The following is an 18,058-nucleotide window of genomic DNA, read 5'->3' as shown; positions in this document are numbered from 1 at the left end:
CAAGAAACAACATGAAACATGGAGTTTCTTAGAGCAACCACCTTTTGAGTTATGAACTTGCACAAAGTCTGCTTTAATACACAAGGTTGATTGTAATTCCTAACAAACATGGAACACAGCAAGGCCACTATTAAGACTTCACATATATCTACATGTAGAAGCTTACTGATCAACAATCATGACGACACTCAACAATTATTAAAGGGATCGTTTAACAATGTTAAATCTGAGATACACGGCCCTACGCATTATCAGTGTCTGTGATATGGTGTAATATTGAACCCCAAAATGATCAAGAAGTGCCTCAAAAAAGTAAAAATCTTTGAGTGACCGGTTTTACCATACTCTTTTTCCCCAATAGACTGTAGTGTTATGAAAACCGTCAGGCAAACGGTTTTCAAAATTTGTAATTCCAATCATAAATATCTTGATAATCAGACAAGCGATCGGCTTGTAAAAGTCATGGGGTTCCTGACTGACCTAAAGGTTTATGATTATCATTGCATCATGAGCTAAATCCAGAATTTTGTTTCAGAATCTGAGACAAAGTTACCGGATCCCTTTAAATATAAAATATATTAACAAAACAAAAAACTACAGAACAAGAAGCTATATTATATTACATTCTATTTTAGTTTAAAGCATAAGTGTACGGGCATAATTTCGCCAGGGGCCGATATCTCTCAGCCAAATTAATATCGACTTCTTGATTTATAAATCCTACACGTTAGCAAGCAAAAAATGGTAAAACCTGGTTACAACGATATCCATTGCAAAAGCATCACATTTAAGCTAGTAAAGCTGCACATGACAACAAGAAATATAGGAACTTCTACTTAGGGCGTTATTATTCATCATCTCTAACAACATTTGTTAAAGAGAATGTAATTACAGTATATTCACTTCAGTTGTACATTACTGGTATAAAAATGATTAAGCAACACAGCTCATTAACAAATGTTAAGTACATCTTAAAAAATGTTAAGTACATGTTTAAAAACTTATGTCTACATGTATATTACAGGTCTATATTAAAAAAGATTGTCTGGCAGTGTTGATAAAAACATTAGCACCAAGGTTTTCACAAAAGGTATGTTACTTTTGGACAGAACATACATGCATAGCACCATCTATTTTTATAAAAGATAATCATGTATATTTTGACTAAAATGACAAAGTTATATGGAGAATATAAAAATAGACTTCAAAATTTGTTGCCAAAGGTGAAATGAATCATTATTTAAAGAAGGCATCCTATTAAAGAACAAGTATCACATTATTTTAAAGACATAATTTGAACATTATTAAAAAAATTCATTTCTTTAACAAAAAGTCTTATCAAAAGATCTACAGGCATGTCAGTGATTACAAATTACAGATGAAAAAATAGGAAACTACTCCAGAGTTCTTGCATAATAATACTAAAGGCACAGCATTTGTAACTACAAAAATTGGGATACAGTACGCTTGCTTTGCTTAGTATTGCATAGAAAAATATATTTGCATTATATTACTTTAAGGTATTCCAAGTTTGAGAGAGCAATCTGCTCATTATAAATGGTAGTAAGCCATGTCATATAAATGATATAAACAAGTATGATTTACTGTACTGCAGCCTCCAGAAGAAAAGAAGTGATCTTTCTAATGATTGATTAATCCCTCTTTCCAACTTGATGTACAACAAGGACAAAAAGAAGGTACCAATATTGACCAATACAAATTGAACAGTAAACAAACATCGCACCCAATGGCTCAGAATTTGTCCATTATCTGTCAGTTTCAGGTGACTACGGGCAGTGTGCCTTGGGGTATTATGAAGCTATTACAGGACTTACAATAGGTTCAGAAGACTTACAAATATACTTGGAATGATAGAAAATCAATTCTGACTAGCCAAAACCGGTGCTGGAGCTTACCCTGTTAAGGTATTTCCCTATGAGGGGAATCCCCCCCCCCCACCACTCAGGGTATTCCCCTATCACTCAGCATTCTTCATACATACATAGCTCTTAGCAGTGAGGTCGCAGTCCTTGTCTATCCATCGTAGTCTAGCTGTGATGTAGGTACAGTCGTATCGATCACTACGGTTTGAGGTACGAGCTGACGGAGACCATCTTGAGAAGGTGATAGGGTCTCCTGATACCCACTCCCATTGGTCCTCAACTTGCTTGTCATTTAGACCTGGAAATAAAAAGGTATTATGTTATGTATTTACTGTACAATAGGTATCTCCTAGGGGGGAATTATTCAAATTTTAGTGTCCAAACTAAATGAACCTAAAAATTAAAAACGTGGCTAGGTAGCCATTACGGATTGTGTTAAAATTATGATATATGTAATATATAATGAATAAATAGTAGGTTGCTACAAATTCTTGAGCACTTTCACATGGAACCTTGGCTCAAGCCAAGGTACATGTAATAATACTACTGTTGCACAGGCATCAGGGTGTATTATGGTTGTACAGGTACATGAAGCTGCTTTCACTACCGGTATGCGTACTACATATTTTTTTTGATAATGTCTCCGTTCAAATTGCTCATGTAGACCCACTTGTAAAACTATGTCTTAAACACTGATGAAGCCATCCTAGTAAAATGTGACTGAAAAAATAAGTAATAATCTAAAATAATTGCAAGTTTATCCAAATTTTATTGAAATAATGTATTTTATTTGTTATATATATTCAAACTTAAGGTAGGCCTACTTCTGAAAGTCACATATCACAGGATTACACAATGTGACTTCTTCCTTAAAGGGACTATGTCCCATTTGCAGGCCAAAAAAATGAAAAAGTTAAAATCCAACTGCATTTGAAAGATAATACTAATTTAGAACTTCCCTAAAAAAGTTCGGGCTTGAAAATGTCTTCAAGTGGGAAAATAACGACTATTAGTTGTCAAATCGACTTTAGGGCTATAGAGCCCAAAAGTAATAGTCTTGATTTTCAGACAATTGTACCGAATGGTCAAACGTTTTATGCTGCGCAAAGATTCAATCAGTTTAATCTTGACCATCACAAGAAGTGGGTTATTGATGTAGACAAATGCTCATGTACCCTTTACAACTCTTTTCATGTATGTTATTACCAAAGAAGAAAAAAAGCCAGTCAGTCACTCAATAGTGTCTGACAGTGAAGTCTAGCAAGTAAACGGTTTTCCTTGCATAATTTGAATATGAGGACACTGCTAACGTTTAAATTTCACAGATAAGACATACATGACATATTCATAATTCCTGTAAGGTTCTACAGCATTTGAGGTTGGCTGCAAAAGGGACATAGTACCTTTAATAACCCTCTAAAAACTCTGATTCAGAATTACTGCTCTTACAATGTATAACCCTATGAATCTTTGAATCACACAAAGACCAATCAGTTTCATATTAATTATTGAAATATACATGTATGTATAATAATTCTTTGGGTCCTGGTTTAAACTATAGCTTCTCGGTGATCGTGAGACTGCACTGTGCCCCTCGACGTTGTCTTAGGGAACAGTACAGTTTTAAGATCCCCTTGGGCAATAGTTTTCACTGTGCCCCTCAAAGTAGTCAATATTTGTATAATATCAAGCCGTTTCTTTACCTATCCAAGCAGGTTCTTCACTCAGTAAATCACCAAGCCATTTCAGCTCTCTCTTAGACAGGATGCTAGCCAAATTACCATTGTACCTGTACAAAACACAGAGGAAGACAGACAATTAATATGAGACCAAAACAAAGAGTATATTAAAGACAGAGAGGTAGAAAATATGATGTAGTAAAAAGATACAAATACATGCGCTCCAAATCTATAGGGGATGAAACTTTAACACATTCCCCAAGGGTCCAGACTCCTCAAACTTTCATGCAACTTAATGATGGAAATTCAACACTGGACTTACTTTTGCCACATACAGTTGTCGTATGTAGCAATTCATAAGAGTTTTCAGAATTTCTGGAAGCAAATAAGATGTCTATGTGCATACTCTGTTAATGCAAGTACATATTATGGACTATTCATTTTGTCAAGTTCCCATTAGGCTTTCACCACCTATCTAAAATAAATAATAACAACATATTCATCTTCAAATACCTAAAATCACCTACAAAAGTCAAGAGTTCCTAGTGCTATTATTCTGTCTAATTCTTCTTGAGATTGAGAATTTTCTCTGAGTTTCAACATTGTGAACCTCGCCTTTCTCTAGATATCCTGAGCCCTGTTCAATGACTGACTGACTCTACCCTTTACTGTAATTCCATGTCATCATTCTTAAGATGTAGAACTCACCGTTCTCTACATATCCTTTGAGCTTCATTCCATGATTGAGGGTGTCTTGATATCAGAAAACACCTGCTGTTATGGTAGCTCCAGCCTACAAATACAAAATGAATATCAATGAGTTCATGAAATAACTGTCTGCATAGGCAAGTCATATGCATTAACATCACAAACGTGATGGGAGAGAAATAAAAACCAGTCCATCAAACAAAGCATATTTGATCAAGATTATGTTTCTTTGTGCTTAGACCTGACATGCTAAGCCTCAAGAAACCATGAAGGATATCACAATTTTCATTTGATCAGAAATGTACATTATATTCCATCTTATATGAAATATTGATAAACTTGCACATATCTGAATAAAAAGAAAGACGTTACTTAGTATGATACTCATTCCTACCTCTTTCACACTGCCCATTGTCATAAGCAGTACCAGTAATTGCTCTTACAAGCTGTGATATATCAAACTCCATCCAGTAGTTGCCATCACACTTAGCTAAGCTCCCAGAATTTGTGTCCTGTCGTATCTCTCCTATGTTAGCAGAGGAGCAGGGGAAAGAAAATGTGGACTGGGCACCGGGAGGGGGCTGGGAAGGGAAAGAGAGAAAGATCTGGGTTGAATCAAGTGTTAGGGATGGGTTTTGGATATTTATACAAAATCCCTTTCGGCTAGAAAAGACCTTCAAGCTTTCTGTGCTACGAGATGGATGACTAATTATCAAAAGTGAAGTTTCTAGAGTAAAATTTAGGGTTTAGTTCATTGTTCCAAAAATGAATATGCTTTTAAATGTCTTCATCAGAAACAACCATTACAGTGTGTGACACGTTTCTCTTCAAATATAAAAGAAGTAGATGTACATGCAGCTTTTAATCTAAACATTTTAACAGATCACTTTGGGGCAGGATTCCCCTCTTCCTTTCAACCTTTAACTTTTTCTTATGTTTCACTTATTTCTCATTTCCAGAAAAAACAATGTACCGAGATTCAAAATATAATTATTATCACCTACAAGAATTGTAGTATTAAAAGCCTCGATATAAATGCAATCATCCATGTTACCTGATTGTCCGCAGTCACCTGAGTGTTGCCTTGACCTAGAGGAGGTCGTCTCTGATTCACAGGGGATCCACCACCAGAGGGCGCTGCAGGGGTCAGTATGGGCCTCTGGACTCCTCGGACTACGGTTGGCAAAAATACGTTGCTCACATCTGTCTGTGCACAAGGATAACAATTAATTATTCATCTCATATCTACAAGCATACTTAATATATTTAAATTGACAGATACTTATTTGCTAAAATGTTTGAATATATGTGAAATGGCATTGCTTCAAGTATCACTATGTCAAAATACATAAGGGCAGGGCTGCGATTGGGCTGGGTATCGTGTCGGGTCCAGGATTAAAGATAGACATTCACCTTGTGTCAAATGTGACCATGAAGCAATTGCTGCCAGAGCATACATGTACATTGCACAATCTTGACTTTGTTATTTTAAAACTTGCTCTACAAAAAAAAAATACTTTTGGAAAATAAATCCTAATTGATGTCAGGTTAGTATTTACCTGTGGTGGTTGATCCTGCTCCAACTGTCCTGGTCGATTTTCTGCTAGTACTATGGGTACAACCTGTGATTGACCATCACCACCCCCTAAGGTAGCATGGTACAGTCTAACATCCCCATCAGACGCATGCGGAGGCTGGGCAGGTTCCACTGCTCCCTGGGGTGGGGGGTAGCCTCCTGCACCCGAAAGGACAAAGGGTTGCTCAAAACTAGTTGCTGAGCCAGGGCTTGGAGGATTTCCTGGTGAAGCAGGCTGATCTTGTGGGTATGGATTGGGGTTACCAATCGGATACTGACTGCCATACTGATTTGGATTGAAGTTAGGATTAGGACCACCCTGTGGTGTCACAGCCCCCTGGGAAACTAATCCATCCTCACAGCAATTCTGATCGGGGAGTGGCTCAACATAAACAGGTTGTGATCCATGTTGCCCTTCATAGCGAGTCCCGTCCGTGCCGTCATAACCCACTCCAAATGGGTAGCGGTACCAGGTCTCTTCTGCGTAAGGATCAAACTGCTGTTGGTCAATCCTAGGTGCTCCCGGTCCATCATTAACGGCAGGATCAGCATCAACTAGACTTCCCTCATCAAAAATTGGGTCACCTACTCCAGGTTGGAATGGGTCATATGGACCTGGTCTAGGAAACGGGCCTTCTCCAGGGTTGTAAGGACCTGGTCCAGAATTAGGCCCACCATCTGGTCCTACCCCAGGGTTGTACAGACCAGGCCCAGGACCTAGTCCACCATCTGGTCCAACTCCAGGGTTGTACAGACCTGGCCCTTCACCAGGGTTGTAAGGACCAGGTCCAGGAATTGGACCACCATCTGGTCCTACTCCAGGGTTGTAAGGACCTGGTCCAGCATCTGGATTGTAAGGGTAGGTATCCTGTGGTGGTATCCCTGGTACTGGAACTAGCCGATGATCCACTATTCCTGGTTGATCTACACAGCATCCTGGAGTATCAACTGCAGGTCTAGGATCTGTAGGGTTACTCTTGCACACACCTACATGAGAACAACAAAGAAGCAGAATACCCATTCAAGTAAATCATACCTGCAGCTATATCATTTCACATGAATTCTAAAAAGCTATAAAATGGTAAAATTATAAACTTTTTAAGGCAATCTTTAATAATGGAATTATTGTTAGCATCCAATAAGAATATAGCATGTAATAAAAAGTCAGCATTATTAAACTGATAATCAAACTTGTTGCTAAATTGCCCTTTCACTAAATGGGGATGTCAAAAGTACTTTTTCACATGCCAGTGACTGCATCAGAGATTTCAGAACGTTAGATAATTGTATTTACATGTACTTAATAGCCCAATTAAGAGCTATACCACACTGGTAACATATAGGACACACATGACAAAATACCTTGGAGGAGCCAAATAATGAAAATAAATGTGACAATGAAAGATGTACATGTAACTCACCATCCTTGGCATCCTTGATAACTACTGTAAGCCTGTTATAATCTCCAATCACCGCATTGACCGGATCAACCAGAGTCACCCTGAACCTCTCCCTCGTCTCCTCCAGACCATCCTCTATCAGGACAGCATCCCACGTCACCGTGGTAACCGCTGGATCCAGCTGGAGGAGCCTAGCCCTGCTGGGTTGGTAGTCCAGGCCAGCGGTAGCTGTCAGGTCCTGGAGCTCTATGCTGACGAAGGAAGACAGACGCTGGTTGCCGATCCTGATGATTGGAATGGAGAGCAGACCATCGGACTCACAGACCATGAATTGAGGACGAGAGAACATCACCACAGACCAGTGCATAGAAAACCTGGGTCAGAATAAAATCATTACATCGTTAAAATACCGCCTGAATGAGACAGCCTTTTATATTTCAACTTTACAGATATCTTTTCTTAATTCAAGATATCTAAAGTTTTGGATTTTGCACAAAGAGACTATTATCAATTCATTGTAACTTTATAAGAATTCATTTATTTATTTGATTGGAAGAACATACATGTAAAGAAGTACTGTATAATCTTGAAATAGTTACAGTTTCATTTGAATCTATTAAAGGTCTTTGCTTTATCGACATGGGTATACCTCTACATGTGTTTATAAAATAATTACTGTATAATTATTGCATGAGAATATAGATAAATCTTCTGACATTCAAATAAATTTCTTGTATAGGCCTACTCCTACAATATGGCACTGAATATATACATGCAGATGAAATTGATTGTGTGACAAAATAATAATCATTCATATACCTTTGATTTTTCAAGCTGTTTTCATGGCAATCCCAGACATCAAACATAAAGCTGTCATTGGCTGCTCTAGCATTGTCCCTCATCACATACATCACTCTCTTGTTGTTAATGTCCGTCTGTACGAAGCGTCCTTGCACTCTCTGGAAAGTATCTACGTACTCCAGATGACCAAACATGGGATCCTTGACCACAGAGTACGTCACATCATCAGCTGCACAGTCATCAACAGCCTGAAGATTCATGTTGGAGAAGACGAAACCGGTCCTATCAACCATCGTCTGCATCTTGGTGGGACCCACGTTGGTGATGAGATCCGGCGGCGAGGAATCCACGATGTTGATGTTGATCTGGAAGCGCACCGGCTCGTAGCGAATGTTGTCACCGGTTAAAAATCCCCTATTGGTGCCATCTTCGACTACGAAATAGAACTCGTCCGTTTGTGATTGTCCAAAGTCGTGACGATATGAGATATCGTAATTATCGATATCCTGTTGGGTGAAGCTTTGTTCAACTGGTAAGCCACCGATCAAGAGGGTTCCGAAAAGAGGCATTTGGGTGATGACGAAGAAAACACTTGATGCTGGTGTATCTGGATCAAGAGCATGCAGCTGTGAGAGAGAAATGATCTGGAATCCATTCTGTGCTACAGTCATTTGCTCCTTGGCCATTAGTACTGGTAACATATTATCAACAGGATTTACTACAATCTGGAATGTGTCATTGCGAAGTTCATATCCATTAGTAACACTGAATGTGAATTGATCATTGTGAATTTGATCTACCCTGAGATGCTTGTAGACCAACCTTTGACCCAAGATGTCCATTTGAGAAAAGGTTGTAAGAGGTATACCAGGCCTAGCAACATCCTCCAAGTGTCCCTGTGTGGGTGACGATAAGACATTGAATACAATATCAGTCAGTTGCCCACTGTTATCATTTGCTGATAGAAGAGTTGGGGGTATAATGACTGTCTGGCCTTCGTCCAGCTGAAGACCATTGTTGGTGATGATAAGAGGTTCACGTTTGGTGTTCTGGATCATGATCCTGAAGTTTTGTTTTCCCGTCGAGTGGACACCGTCGCTAACAGAGAAATAGAATCGATCTATGCCTTTGGATCCCAAGTTTGCAGAGTGGATATAGCGTATCAGGTTCTGATTGAGATCCCACTGGGTGAAGTTGGTGAGAATGTCTGTGATGTCTTCCCATCTATCCTCAGCAACCTTCCGCTGCAAGGTGCCTCTCCTGGGCAGAGAGTTCAAGGTGTAGACGAGATGATCATCAGGTGTGTCTCTATCCTCTGTCCGGAGAATGACCGCAGATAGAATGCGACTCTCATGAATGCTGATCCTGATGCCTGCATTCTTGACAATCTCTGGACTCTCATCATTGACGGGGATGATGGTGATGTTGACCGTTTTACGGACAGTATGTTTTCCGTCCGTCACTCGTATCACAAACTTATCCTCTGTAGACTCAGACCCATCATGGACATAAGCCAGGGAGAGGGTGTTGAGAAGTTGGTTGAGATTGAAGTCATAGACGGGGATGGGACTCTCCACCAATGAGGGCACTCTATTTATAATCATGCCATGCTCTGGTGCTCTCAAGATAGAGAACATCAGCATGTCCATCGGGATATCAAGGTCATTTGCGTTGATCGTATCTGTCCTGATCTTGAAGAATGACCCCTCATGGACCGTAAAGTTGCGGACTGTCAGTGTAGGCACCTCGTCATTCTGAGGCGTGATGTTAACCACGAATGTTACATTGGGCGAGGAGTGTTCTCCATCGGTCACGTACAACAAGAAGGAATCGCTGATAGGCTCCAGCCTAGTGGACAGTGACTGGACAAAGTTAATATTTCCATCAGTGATATCCTTGAAGGTAAAAGAGGTGACAGGTTTACCTGCGTTACTCTTCTCAAAGCCAGGCGTGGGTAGGATGTTCTCCACATAGCCCCAGACAGGTTGGCGTGTAATGACGAACCGCAGGTACTCTGATGGAGAGTCTCGATCAACGGCACTGAGGACATCCACGGTCAGAGGTACTTTCTCACCTTCATCCACAAAGAAAGGATTCCCAAAGACTATCCTTGGAGGCCTATCATCAGATGGAGCGATGTTGATGATCACATCTTTCACTGGAAGGCCCGGATTGGATGGGATGCTCTTATCCGACACAATGAATGTAATCACATCTTGAATGTTGCTAAGTCCTGTCTCACCACCGGTATGTTCATAAACTATCTTTCCTCTGTTAACATCCCTCTGTGAAAACCTATTCACAATCACTCCATCTCTTAAGAGCACACCCCTGAGGGGGTGCATCACTACAACGTAATGGAGCAGCAGGTCATTGGTGTCTGGGTCCGTGGCTGATAGAATGTCTGATCCAATAGTCACACTTCCTCCCTCTGAGATAGTCAGTTCTGACTCCAGACCAGGTAGCAAGGCTGGTATCTCATCGTTGACTGGTATGATATTGATATCAACAGTCTCTGTGATGGAGTGAACACCGTCTGACAAGCTCACTGTGAACTGATCACTTGAAGATTCAGAACCATCACTCACATAGCTGTAAATCAGAATGAAAAAAATATATGTATATAAATTGTAAGATTACACCACCAATACTCAATATAATATGTATAAAATAGACCAGACTATCCTGAATTCCTGATTTGAATATTGATAGCATTTGATATATTAGTATACATGTAGATGCAATATAGTATGCACATACATGTATAGCTTAATTTGTACATTTTCATATTTCTACAGTTTTGCAGTCAGTTCTAGGCTTCATTGGAATTTCAAAGGATTAAAGAACTGGCAGCAATTAGGATGAAAGTAATAATGTAAACCAAATTACCAAAAATGTATTGGAAACAATAACCACTATCACAAGCACTAAGAAAATGGAACATTTTAGGATTACAGTACAGCCCAACCAAATTCTATTTCTTTGCTTAATGATCTTGAAACATACATGTATATTTATTCAACAAATGCATGTACTGCAAACATTGTATCTCTGTTTTTACATTAACTGTAAATTTGGTTGGATTCTCGGAGAGTTTTTATATAAAAAAAAATTGTGTCATTAACAAGAATAATACCTGTAAGAGGACTTCTCTGAAAAATATCATACAAGTTTCTTCACAAAGACTTAGCTTTGTATATAAAAGCATCTAATAATGCTGAAGCAACCAAGGATATAATGTTATATACAGTTGGGACAGAAAGTCTATATACACCTGTTAGAAATATACATTATCACAACCTCACTCATTCCTGCTGACTTTCCATATCAGGAAGATACACAAGTTTGAACTCTGTTTAATGTTGATATATATATATATATATATATAAATATATATATATATATATTATATACACCACTAATCCCTCTGACACATGTACATGTACATGTAAATATGTGACTCCTGGTAGGAATAAGTGCAGTTGTAAAATGTTTTTCTTCCAGGCATAAGTAAACTTTTAGGGCCCAACTGTAAATGACAAAGCCTTTCGATTTGGTTATAAATTACTAGAGGTACTGGTATGAGGCAAATGAAAAGCAAGTCATCACTTCCACACGTTTCAGCAGTAATTTTTTAATGACTGAGCAGAAACACCTTGACTTGACATCTGAGAATAGACCGGCTCTGAGAGTTGATCTCTCTGACTCACGCTCACACCTACACCTCATCAATTATACAGTCTATCATATTTGACAGACAGGGTCACCAAGGCCAAGGGCTGCAACATGCTGTTAACTTCCATACATTGTTTGGGATACGGTAGCCTTTTCCTTTCATCAGATCTCTTTAATTTAACTTGATATCAATTCATAAATGCATCGACAAACAGCAAGATTTCCCTTTCTCTACTCTCAGTTGTGAAATATATTGTTCTTATTAATTCCTTACTGTGTATACTGGGAGCCTGGGAGACCCTAATTATTGGGGGTCAAGTTGAGTATCAAGTTAAGATACAGTAAGTGACACACATGTATAATCTATATCCCTGGTTAAAATCAGGAATTCCTTGTGGTTGTGATGTTATATAATGTTTGTTACTCCTGCAAGATATATGTCGCTTCTTCTTTATCATTGACTTTGACCCTTGCTGAGTATGGCCTTTAATGATTACTCACACACCTACAGTGTATGAATCAATGATCTAATCCTCAGTAATCCTCACAGTGAGGTTCATAGGTGTGGTCAATTTACTGTGTATGGGTATATTCATCTTGTAAACTAGCATAACAAATTCAAACTATTAATGTAGAATACAATGCAACGTAACAAACTAAACAAGCGTTTAACAATGTTAAATCTGAGATGCACGGCCCTACTTGTTATCAGTGTCTGTGATATGGTGTAATATTGAAGCCCTAAAATCAAGAAGTGCCTCAAAAAAGTAAAACTCTTTGAGTGACCGGTTTTACCATACTCGTTTTCCTCAAAAGACTGTAGTGTTTTGAAAACCGTTAGGAAAACGCAAAATTTGATTTAGATTTCCAATGATAAATATCTTGATAATCAGACAGGCGATTGGCTTGTAAAAGTCATGGGGTTCCTGACTGACCTAAAGGTTTTTAATTTTCATTGCAGCATGAGCTAAATCCAGGATTTTATTTCAGAATCTGAGACAAAGTTAACGGATCCCTTTAATATAATGTATCAAGTAGAATCGTGTATGGCATGTGAAATATTAAAAGAGAAAAACAAAATATGGGTGCTACACTGCTACATAGTTTTTGTTTATCAATCCAATAATTCTATAATTCCAATGGAGTAAAATATAGTACAGGAACCCCTCAGTCCAGGGAAGAATTGGGATATAAAGTTCAATTTCCCCCCCCCCCCCCCCTCATGTCCTGCATAATGATCAAAACCATCGCATTGTGTTTTGAAACTGTGTAGAATTCCACAATAAATTTGAACAGGAAATACTGGTATGCAAGTTTAGAGACAATATAGACGTAGCTCTTTAATGTCTGAAAATAGGTCAGTAAAAGTGAAAGAAAATAGAGGTGGCCCTCTAAACAAAAATCCCAATGAAGAGAACCAATTTTCAAACTGCATTGTAGTTTATCCTACAGGTTCACAATTTCACACGTGCCACAGACAGTCTGTGTGTGTGTCAGCATTTACTTGTAGATCACAACCTTATTATGAACCCAGACTAAACATTGACAGAGCCAAGTCGATTTCCTTCCTTCCACATTCTACGTGACCTTGCTGAACTTCTGTCCTCAAAACACTCGACCTGCACCAAATTCAACCTAATTCTTTGTATACTGCAGTACTTCCTAATTCAGATCTGATAACGAAACTCAGAGTTTTACAGACTAAACACTTCTTTCCTTTTTGATGATGAAGTAGGTAAAACATGTACATGTACATGTAGCTGTATGCTTCATACCTTTGAATGTATCAGATATACTATATTGTATGGGTACACTGTTGAACAGTTATGTTCAATTTACAAATTACTCCTGAATTCTTGCTAGATAAATGTGTGATATAATCTTTGCTTTCTGTGAGGGCTTTTAACAGGGCAAAAGACAAAATATCTTGAATTCATGTATCGCTGTAAACTTTACTTATGTACAATGTGCCACTAATAGTGTCATCCTAAAATGAAGCTTTCAAATAGGGACAAGAACAAGTATAAACAACAGCACCATGGCACCAAGAAATGTAGTATTTGGCATGTTAGGAATGAATATTGTTATTGAGGTAATAATGCATTCGCTGAAATTGATTTGGAGTAGGGAGAAATGTTTGAAAGTGAGCCAAAGAGATTACTTGATTATGATTTAATGACAGGAAAACTACATTGCACACTCAAGCATCACATAAATTGTATCATTACACACTTTTTGGCAAAACAGCCTCCTTTTTTTAAACATTTTTTTACAGTAAGTGACATAAAAGGCCTAGAGATTCTTGCTTTGACAGGGAAAATTGTGGGAAGAAGGAGGATACTTTGGATGGACAATCTGCAGAAATTGTTGGAAGAGAGCGGAGTGAAAGAACTGGGAGTGGTGCTAATAGAGAAGGCTAGGAGCCGAGGGTTGTGGAACAGCATGATCGCCAAAGTCAATCGATATGGCACTTAGAGAGAGAGAGAGAGAGACATTGAAATATTCAGCCTTACAAAATATGAAAAGTCACAATGAAGAGACCTCTAATATTAGGCCTTACCTGACCCTACCTGCAGCAACATCAGCCATGGTGAAGCGATTCCCAACAGTCAAGTTGACTCCACCTAGGAGAATCCTTCCATGATCAGGCAGCTCCACCAGACCGATGATCAGATCTCTGGCCTCTGTATCCATGTCTGACACAGAGAACTTCACGGGGTCAAAGGTCAAGTCTTGGCCCTCCCGGACGGTAAGGTCATTGACACGTAGGACTGGCTCCTGATTGTTGACGGGTAAGACGGTGACGTCAAAGAATTCTCCTAGGACGATGTTTCCGAAGGGATCGGATACAGAGAAGACGAAGCGAATGTGTACAGGGTTTGGACCAATCTCTTTCAAGGGTGGCATGTAGGCAATGTTGTGTGTGTTTATCTCACCCTGGGTGAATGTTCGAATGGCTGGCATATTTGGATCCTTGGCAGGGGATAGCACATCAGCCGTTGAGATGACCCTGCCAGCATTAGTCAGGCTGTGTGTGTCTATTATATAAGATGGTGTGGTGATGGTGTAGCGAAGACGCTCTTCAGTCGACTCGGCATCCGTAAAGTGCAGTTGATTTTTGGTGATGTATGCAATCTCTGTTTCCCGCACAATCAAAGACTGCGTTGATCCTGATACCCTCTCAGGAGGCAGATCATGTACAGGGCTGATCTTCGCCGTCACAACCTGTATTGGAGACTCATTAGGAGGTATCTGGTTATCTAGGAGAATTAACTCGAAGGAATCTAGGAACACCTCTCCGCCAAGATGGTGATAGTAGATCAGACCACGGAACAGATCTCTCTGGGTGAACTCTGTGACAGGATAACCAAATGTGTCTTCAGAGAACTTCTTCAAGATTTCACCTGCTACTGGCGGTTGCGTGATTCTGAAGATAATGTAGTCATCGCTGGAGTCCATATCAGCTGCCACAAGCATGAAGCGGGTGATGCGGATAGTCCTTCCTTCCTTGAGCTCAAACTGGACATTGTTGATGAGGTAAGGGGCACTGTCGTCCTTTGGAAGAATATTGATAGGGAAGGTTGTCCTCACGTTGTGCCGTCCATCCGTGATCCTCAGCTCTAAACTATCCTTTAGAGTGTCACTATCGTCATGACGATAGACGAGGGTATTGGAATTGATATCTGCTGCTGAGAACATGATGACAGGACGTTCATTGATGTAGAGCCTTCCATGACGTAATCCACCAACCACTTTGGCTCGAACAAAATTCAGATTGTCATTGTCAACTAGTTGAAGATTTGTTGGACGGATGATCCTTGACTGTCCTTCTAACATGGTGAGACCAGTATTAACTGACACTCTAGGAGCATTTGTTTCCGTGGACCTCACTGACACCATAAGATTGATAGGATTACTCTGTGCAAAGTAAGCATCATATACGGTGAACTCTGCCGTAAAGACACGCCTGTCTGGTGAGCTGACACTGGGAGGTTTGTACGCTATATTCAATCTAGACAGGTCATACTGCGTGAAGGATTCTATTGGATGGGTGTGGTCATCAAGGTTGACGATGTAGCCTTCGTCTGGCCCAAAGGGTTGACTGATAAAGAAAACAAGGTCCTCATTGGCAGTTTCATCATCTCTACCCGAGATGACCGAGGGTGTGATGGTAGTCAGGATGAACTGATCTGCCTCCATAACATACATGCTCATCATGGCTGCAATAGGATTTTGATTCTGAAAGGCCTCCATGATCTCCACAGGTAGGAAGTAAACTTCCTCAGACGTTCCTTCAATCAGCAATGGATCATTTGTGGTTATAGTCATCGCAATGTAGTCTACGTTCGGAGTCGGAGGCACCAGATGCTCATAACGTATCATCCCCATCATGAAATCGTAGCAGTCTGCCGTCAGTGCTCTAACTCTCTGCTTCTCCTCACCCTCTCCTCTGGTTAGCTCCCCATACTTAGGAAATCCACTTGTAACCGTGTTGATGTGCACAGTGCATGACACATTCCTATAGCGCTCGTACGCCAAATCCAGAACTCTCATATCAATCAGATCTGAACTTCCAAAGAAGCGTTCTACTTGGAGAGGTCCCATTGGTCTTACAGTTTGATACAATTCCTGGGAGATGTTTACCCTGAGGTAGACTGTCTCTGAAACTGTGTCCGTCTCCGTGAACTTGTAGACTCGTAACTTGACCACATCCTGGTCCAAGTACGGTAGTCCAGAATGGGTGTACTTGATCGTCTCAGGCAGAAACTCACAATCAAACACCTGCGAATCAAACAAGCAAAGTCAGGTTTAAAAACTAAAGCAGAGCAATATTTTCTTTGTAGAAACAGGTTGATATTAACAAAATTTAAGTTTTTTTTTTTTTTCTTCTCTAAAGACATCCTTGTTTTTGCCAAGGTGGAATCATCCCTACAATTTAATTGAAGGAAGGGTAATAATTTTAAATGTTTTAACTACAGGACAAAGATAGGCAAAATACAAAGTTTTGATGAGTACTTGCAATTTGAATTTTTACACCTAATAGTATTTCTTTGCTAGACTATTGACTGGACATTGCTTTCCTGATTTTATGGATTATATCTTTGTGGATCCTGACATGAAAATACTAATCACAATGCAGGAACGTGAAGGAAAAGGAAATAAGACACGCAGGAAACACATTGATATTTCCTAGCTCTATCTGGCTTCATATTGGCCATGTTGTCGAGGTTGCTGGTTCCAAATAATATTGCGCTGAACAATGGTGTGACGATCACACCAGCCCCAGACACTGAATTTGTCCTGCTCCGCCATTGTTTGAATGATTTTGTGGTGAACCTCGTGTGCAGGCTCTGTTGTCTAGAACCAGTAACCTGGATGACAAGCGAACATGACACTAGCACTTCGGTACTCTATTGGTCTCATCATGCACATGTCATGTGTATGGATAGACTAAATGACATGAAATATGAGCAAGCTTCATCAACAAAGTTCCCTCTAAAACTAACCCCTAAACTACCACCACCCTCAGGACACCTACCCCTTAGAAAATAACCATCTGGACACCGCTCTTGAAGAACTCCAATCCTCCAAGACAAATATCCACCAGACAAAGATAACCTGGACAATTGCCCCTTACAAAGATAATTACTCTCAATAAAGTTGTCCTTAGGGTAAGTACTGTAGATAATTTCTTAAACTGTCCAGCAATTCTTCTAGGCCTAGGTAGCATTTGGCCAGGAAATATTCATATTGGGGATACTGTTTGTTGTATGTTGTAAAGTCAAACCTGTCTATAGCGACCACCCAAGGGAAACACAAAAAGTGGCCTTTGTACATGTAGACAGGTGGTCTTTGTAGACAGGTGGTCACTAAAGCAGGTTGACTGTAGTTGTCAATAGGAAGGTACAGTAGTCCAAAGGGGTAACTGTCAAGAAACATGAAAAAATGCTTTAAGGTGATTACCTCTGGTTGTAGAAGGCCGACTTTCTGGTAGTAGGGTTCATTGAGCGCCACCTCGACCTTGCACTTCTCTCCTTCCTCCACAGGCTCAAACACCAAGTCATCTTGTCCAAGGGTTACTGATCGACCAATAGGAACTTCCAGACCATTGTTAACTCTCACCAACTGACCAATCACATTGCTTGTAAGGCCCAGGACTAGAAGGAGAGTGGTAATGCTTTTTACAGCGTTCATCCTGACTGCTTGGTTGTGTGTCCAGGGAGGGTCCAAGCCCAGCAGATGTGGTTATATTCACTCAGACATCAGATGTAATCAAGAGAATCTGCAAAACAATACAAAAACAGAATATTTACAGTTTTAACATTTGAACCTAGT

General features: G+C 39.7%; 1 protein-coding gene across 2 annotated transcripts; it reads right to left on the bottom strand.

Moving 5' to 3' along the window:
* Positions 1-1,702: 1,702 nt before the first annotated feature.
* On the bottom strand, positions 1,703-18,043 carry LOC115918736 (FRAS1-related extracellular matrix protein 1-like). Of its 2 annotated transcripts, XM_030988752.1 has the most exons (10): positions 17,687-18,043; positions 14,283-16,504; positions 8,066-10,639; positions 7,268-7,620; positions 5,830-6,833; positions 5,325-5,477; positions 4,665-4,851; positions 4,271-4,355; positions 3,587-3,672; positions 1,703-2,181 (listed from the first exon to the last, which is right to left on the bottom strand). In XM_030988752.1, the coding sequence occupies exons 1-10, from the start codon at positions 17,915-17,917 to the stop codon at positions 1,979-1,981; spliced, it is 7,098 nt and encodes a 2,365-aa protein (XP_030844612.1). In that variant the 5' UTR covers positions 17,918-18,043; the 3' UTR covers positions 1,703-1,978. The 2 variants fall into 2 exon arrangements, with proteins under 2 accessions (XP_030844612.1, XP_030844618.1); XM_030988758.1 differs by lacking the exon at positions 4,271-4,355 and having other exon boundaries at positions 2,069-2,181.
* Between the last annotated feature and the right edge of the window lie 15 nt (positions 18,044-18,058).

This window comes from Strongylocentrotus purpuratus, unplaced genomic scaffold, assembly GCF_000002235.5.
Source record: "Strongylocentrotus purpuratus isolate Spur 01 unplaced genomic scaffold, Spur_5.0 spur5_contig_840, whole genome shotgun sequence".
NCBI classification, from domain to species: Eukaryota; Metazoa; Echinodermata; class Echinoidea; order Camarodonta; family Strongylocentrotidae; genus Strongylocentrotus; species Strongylocentrotus purpuratus.
Note: the sequence above shows the minus strand (reverse complement) of the source record. Positions and strands in the feature narration are given on the sequence as shown.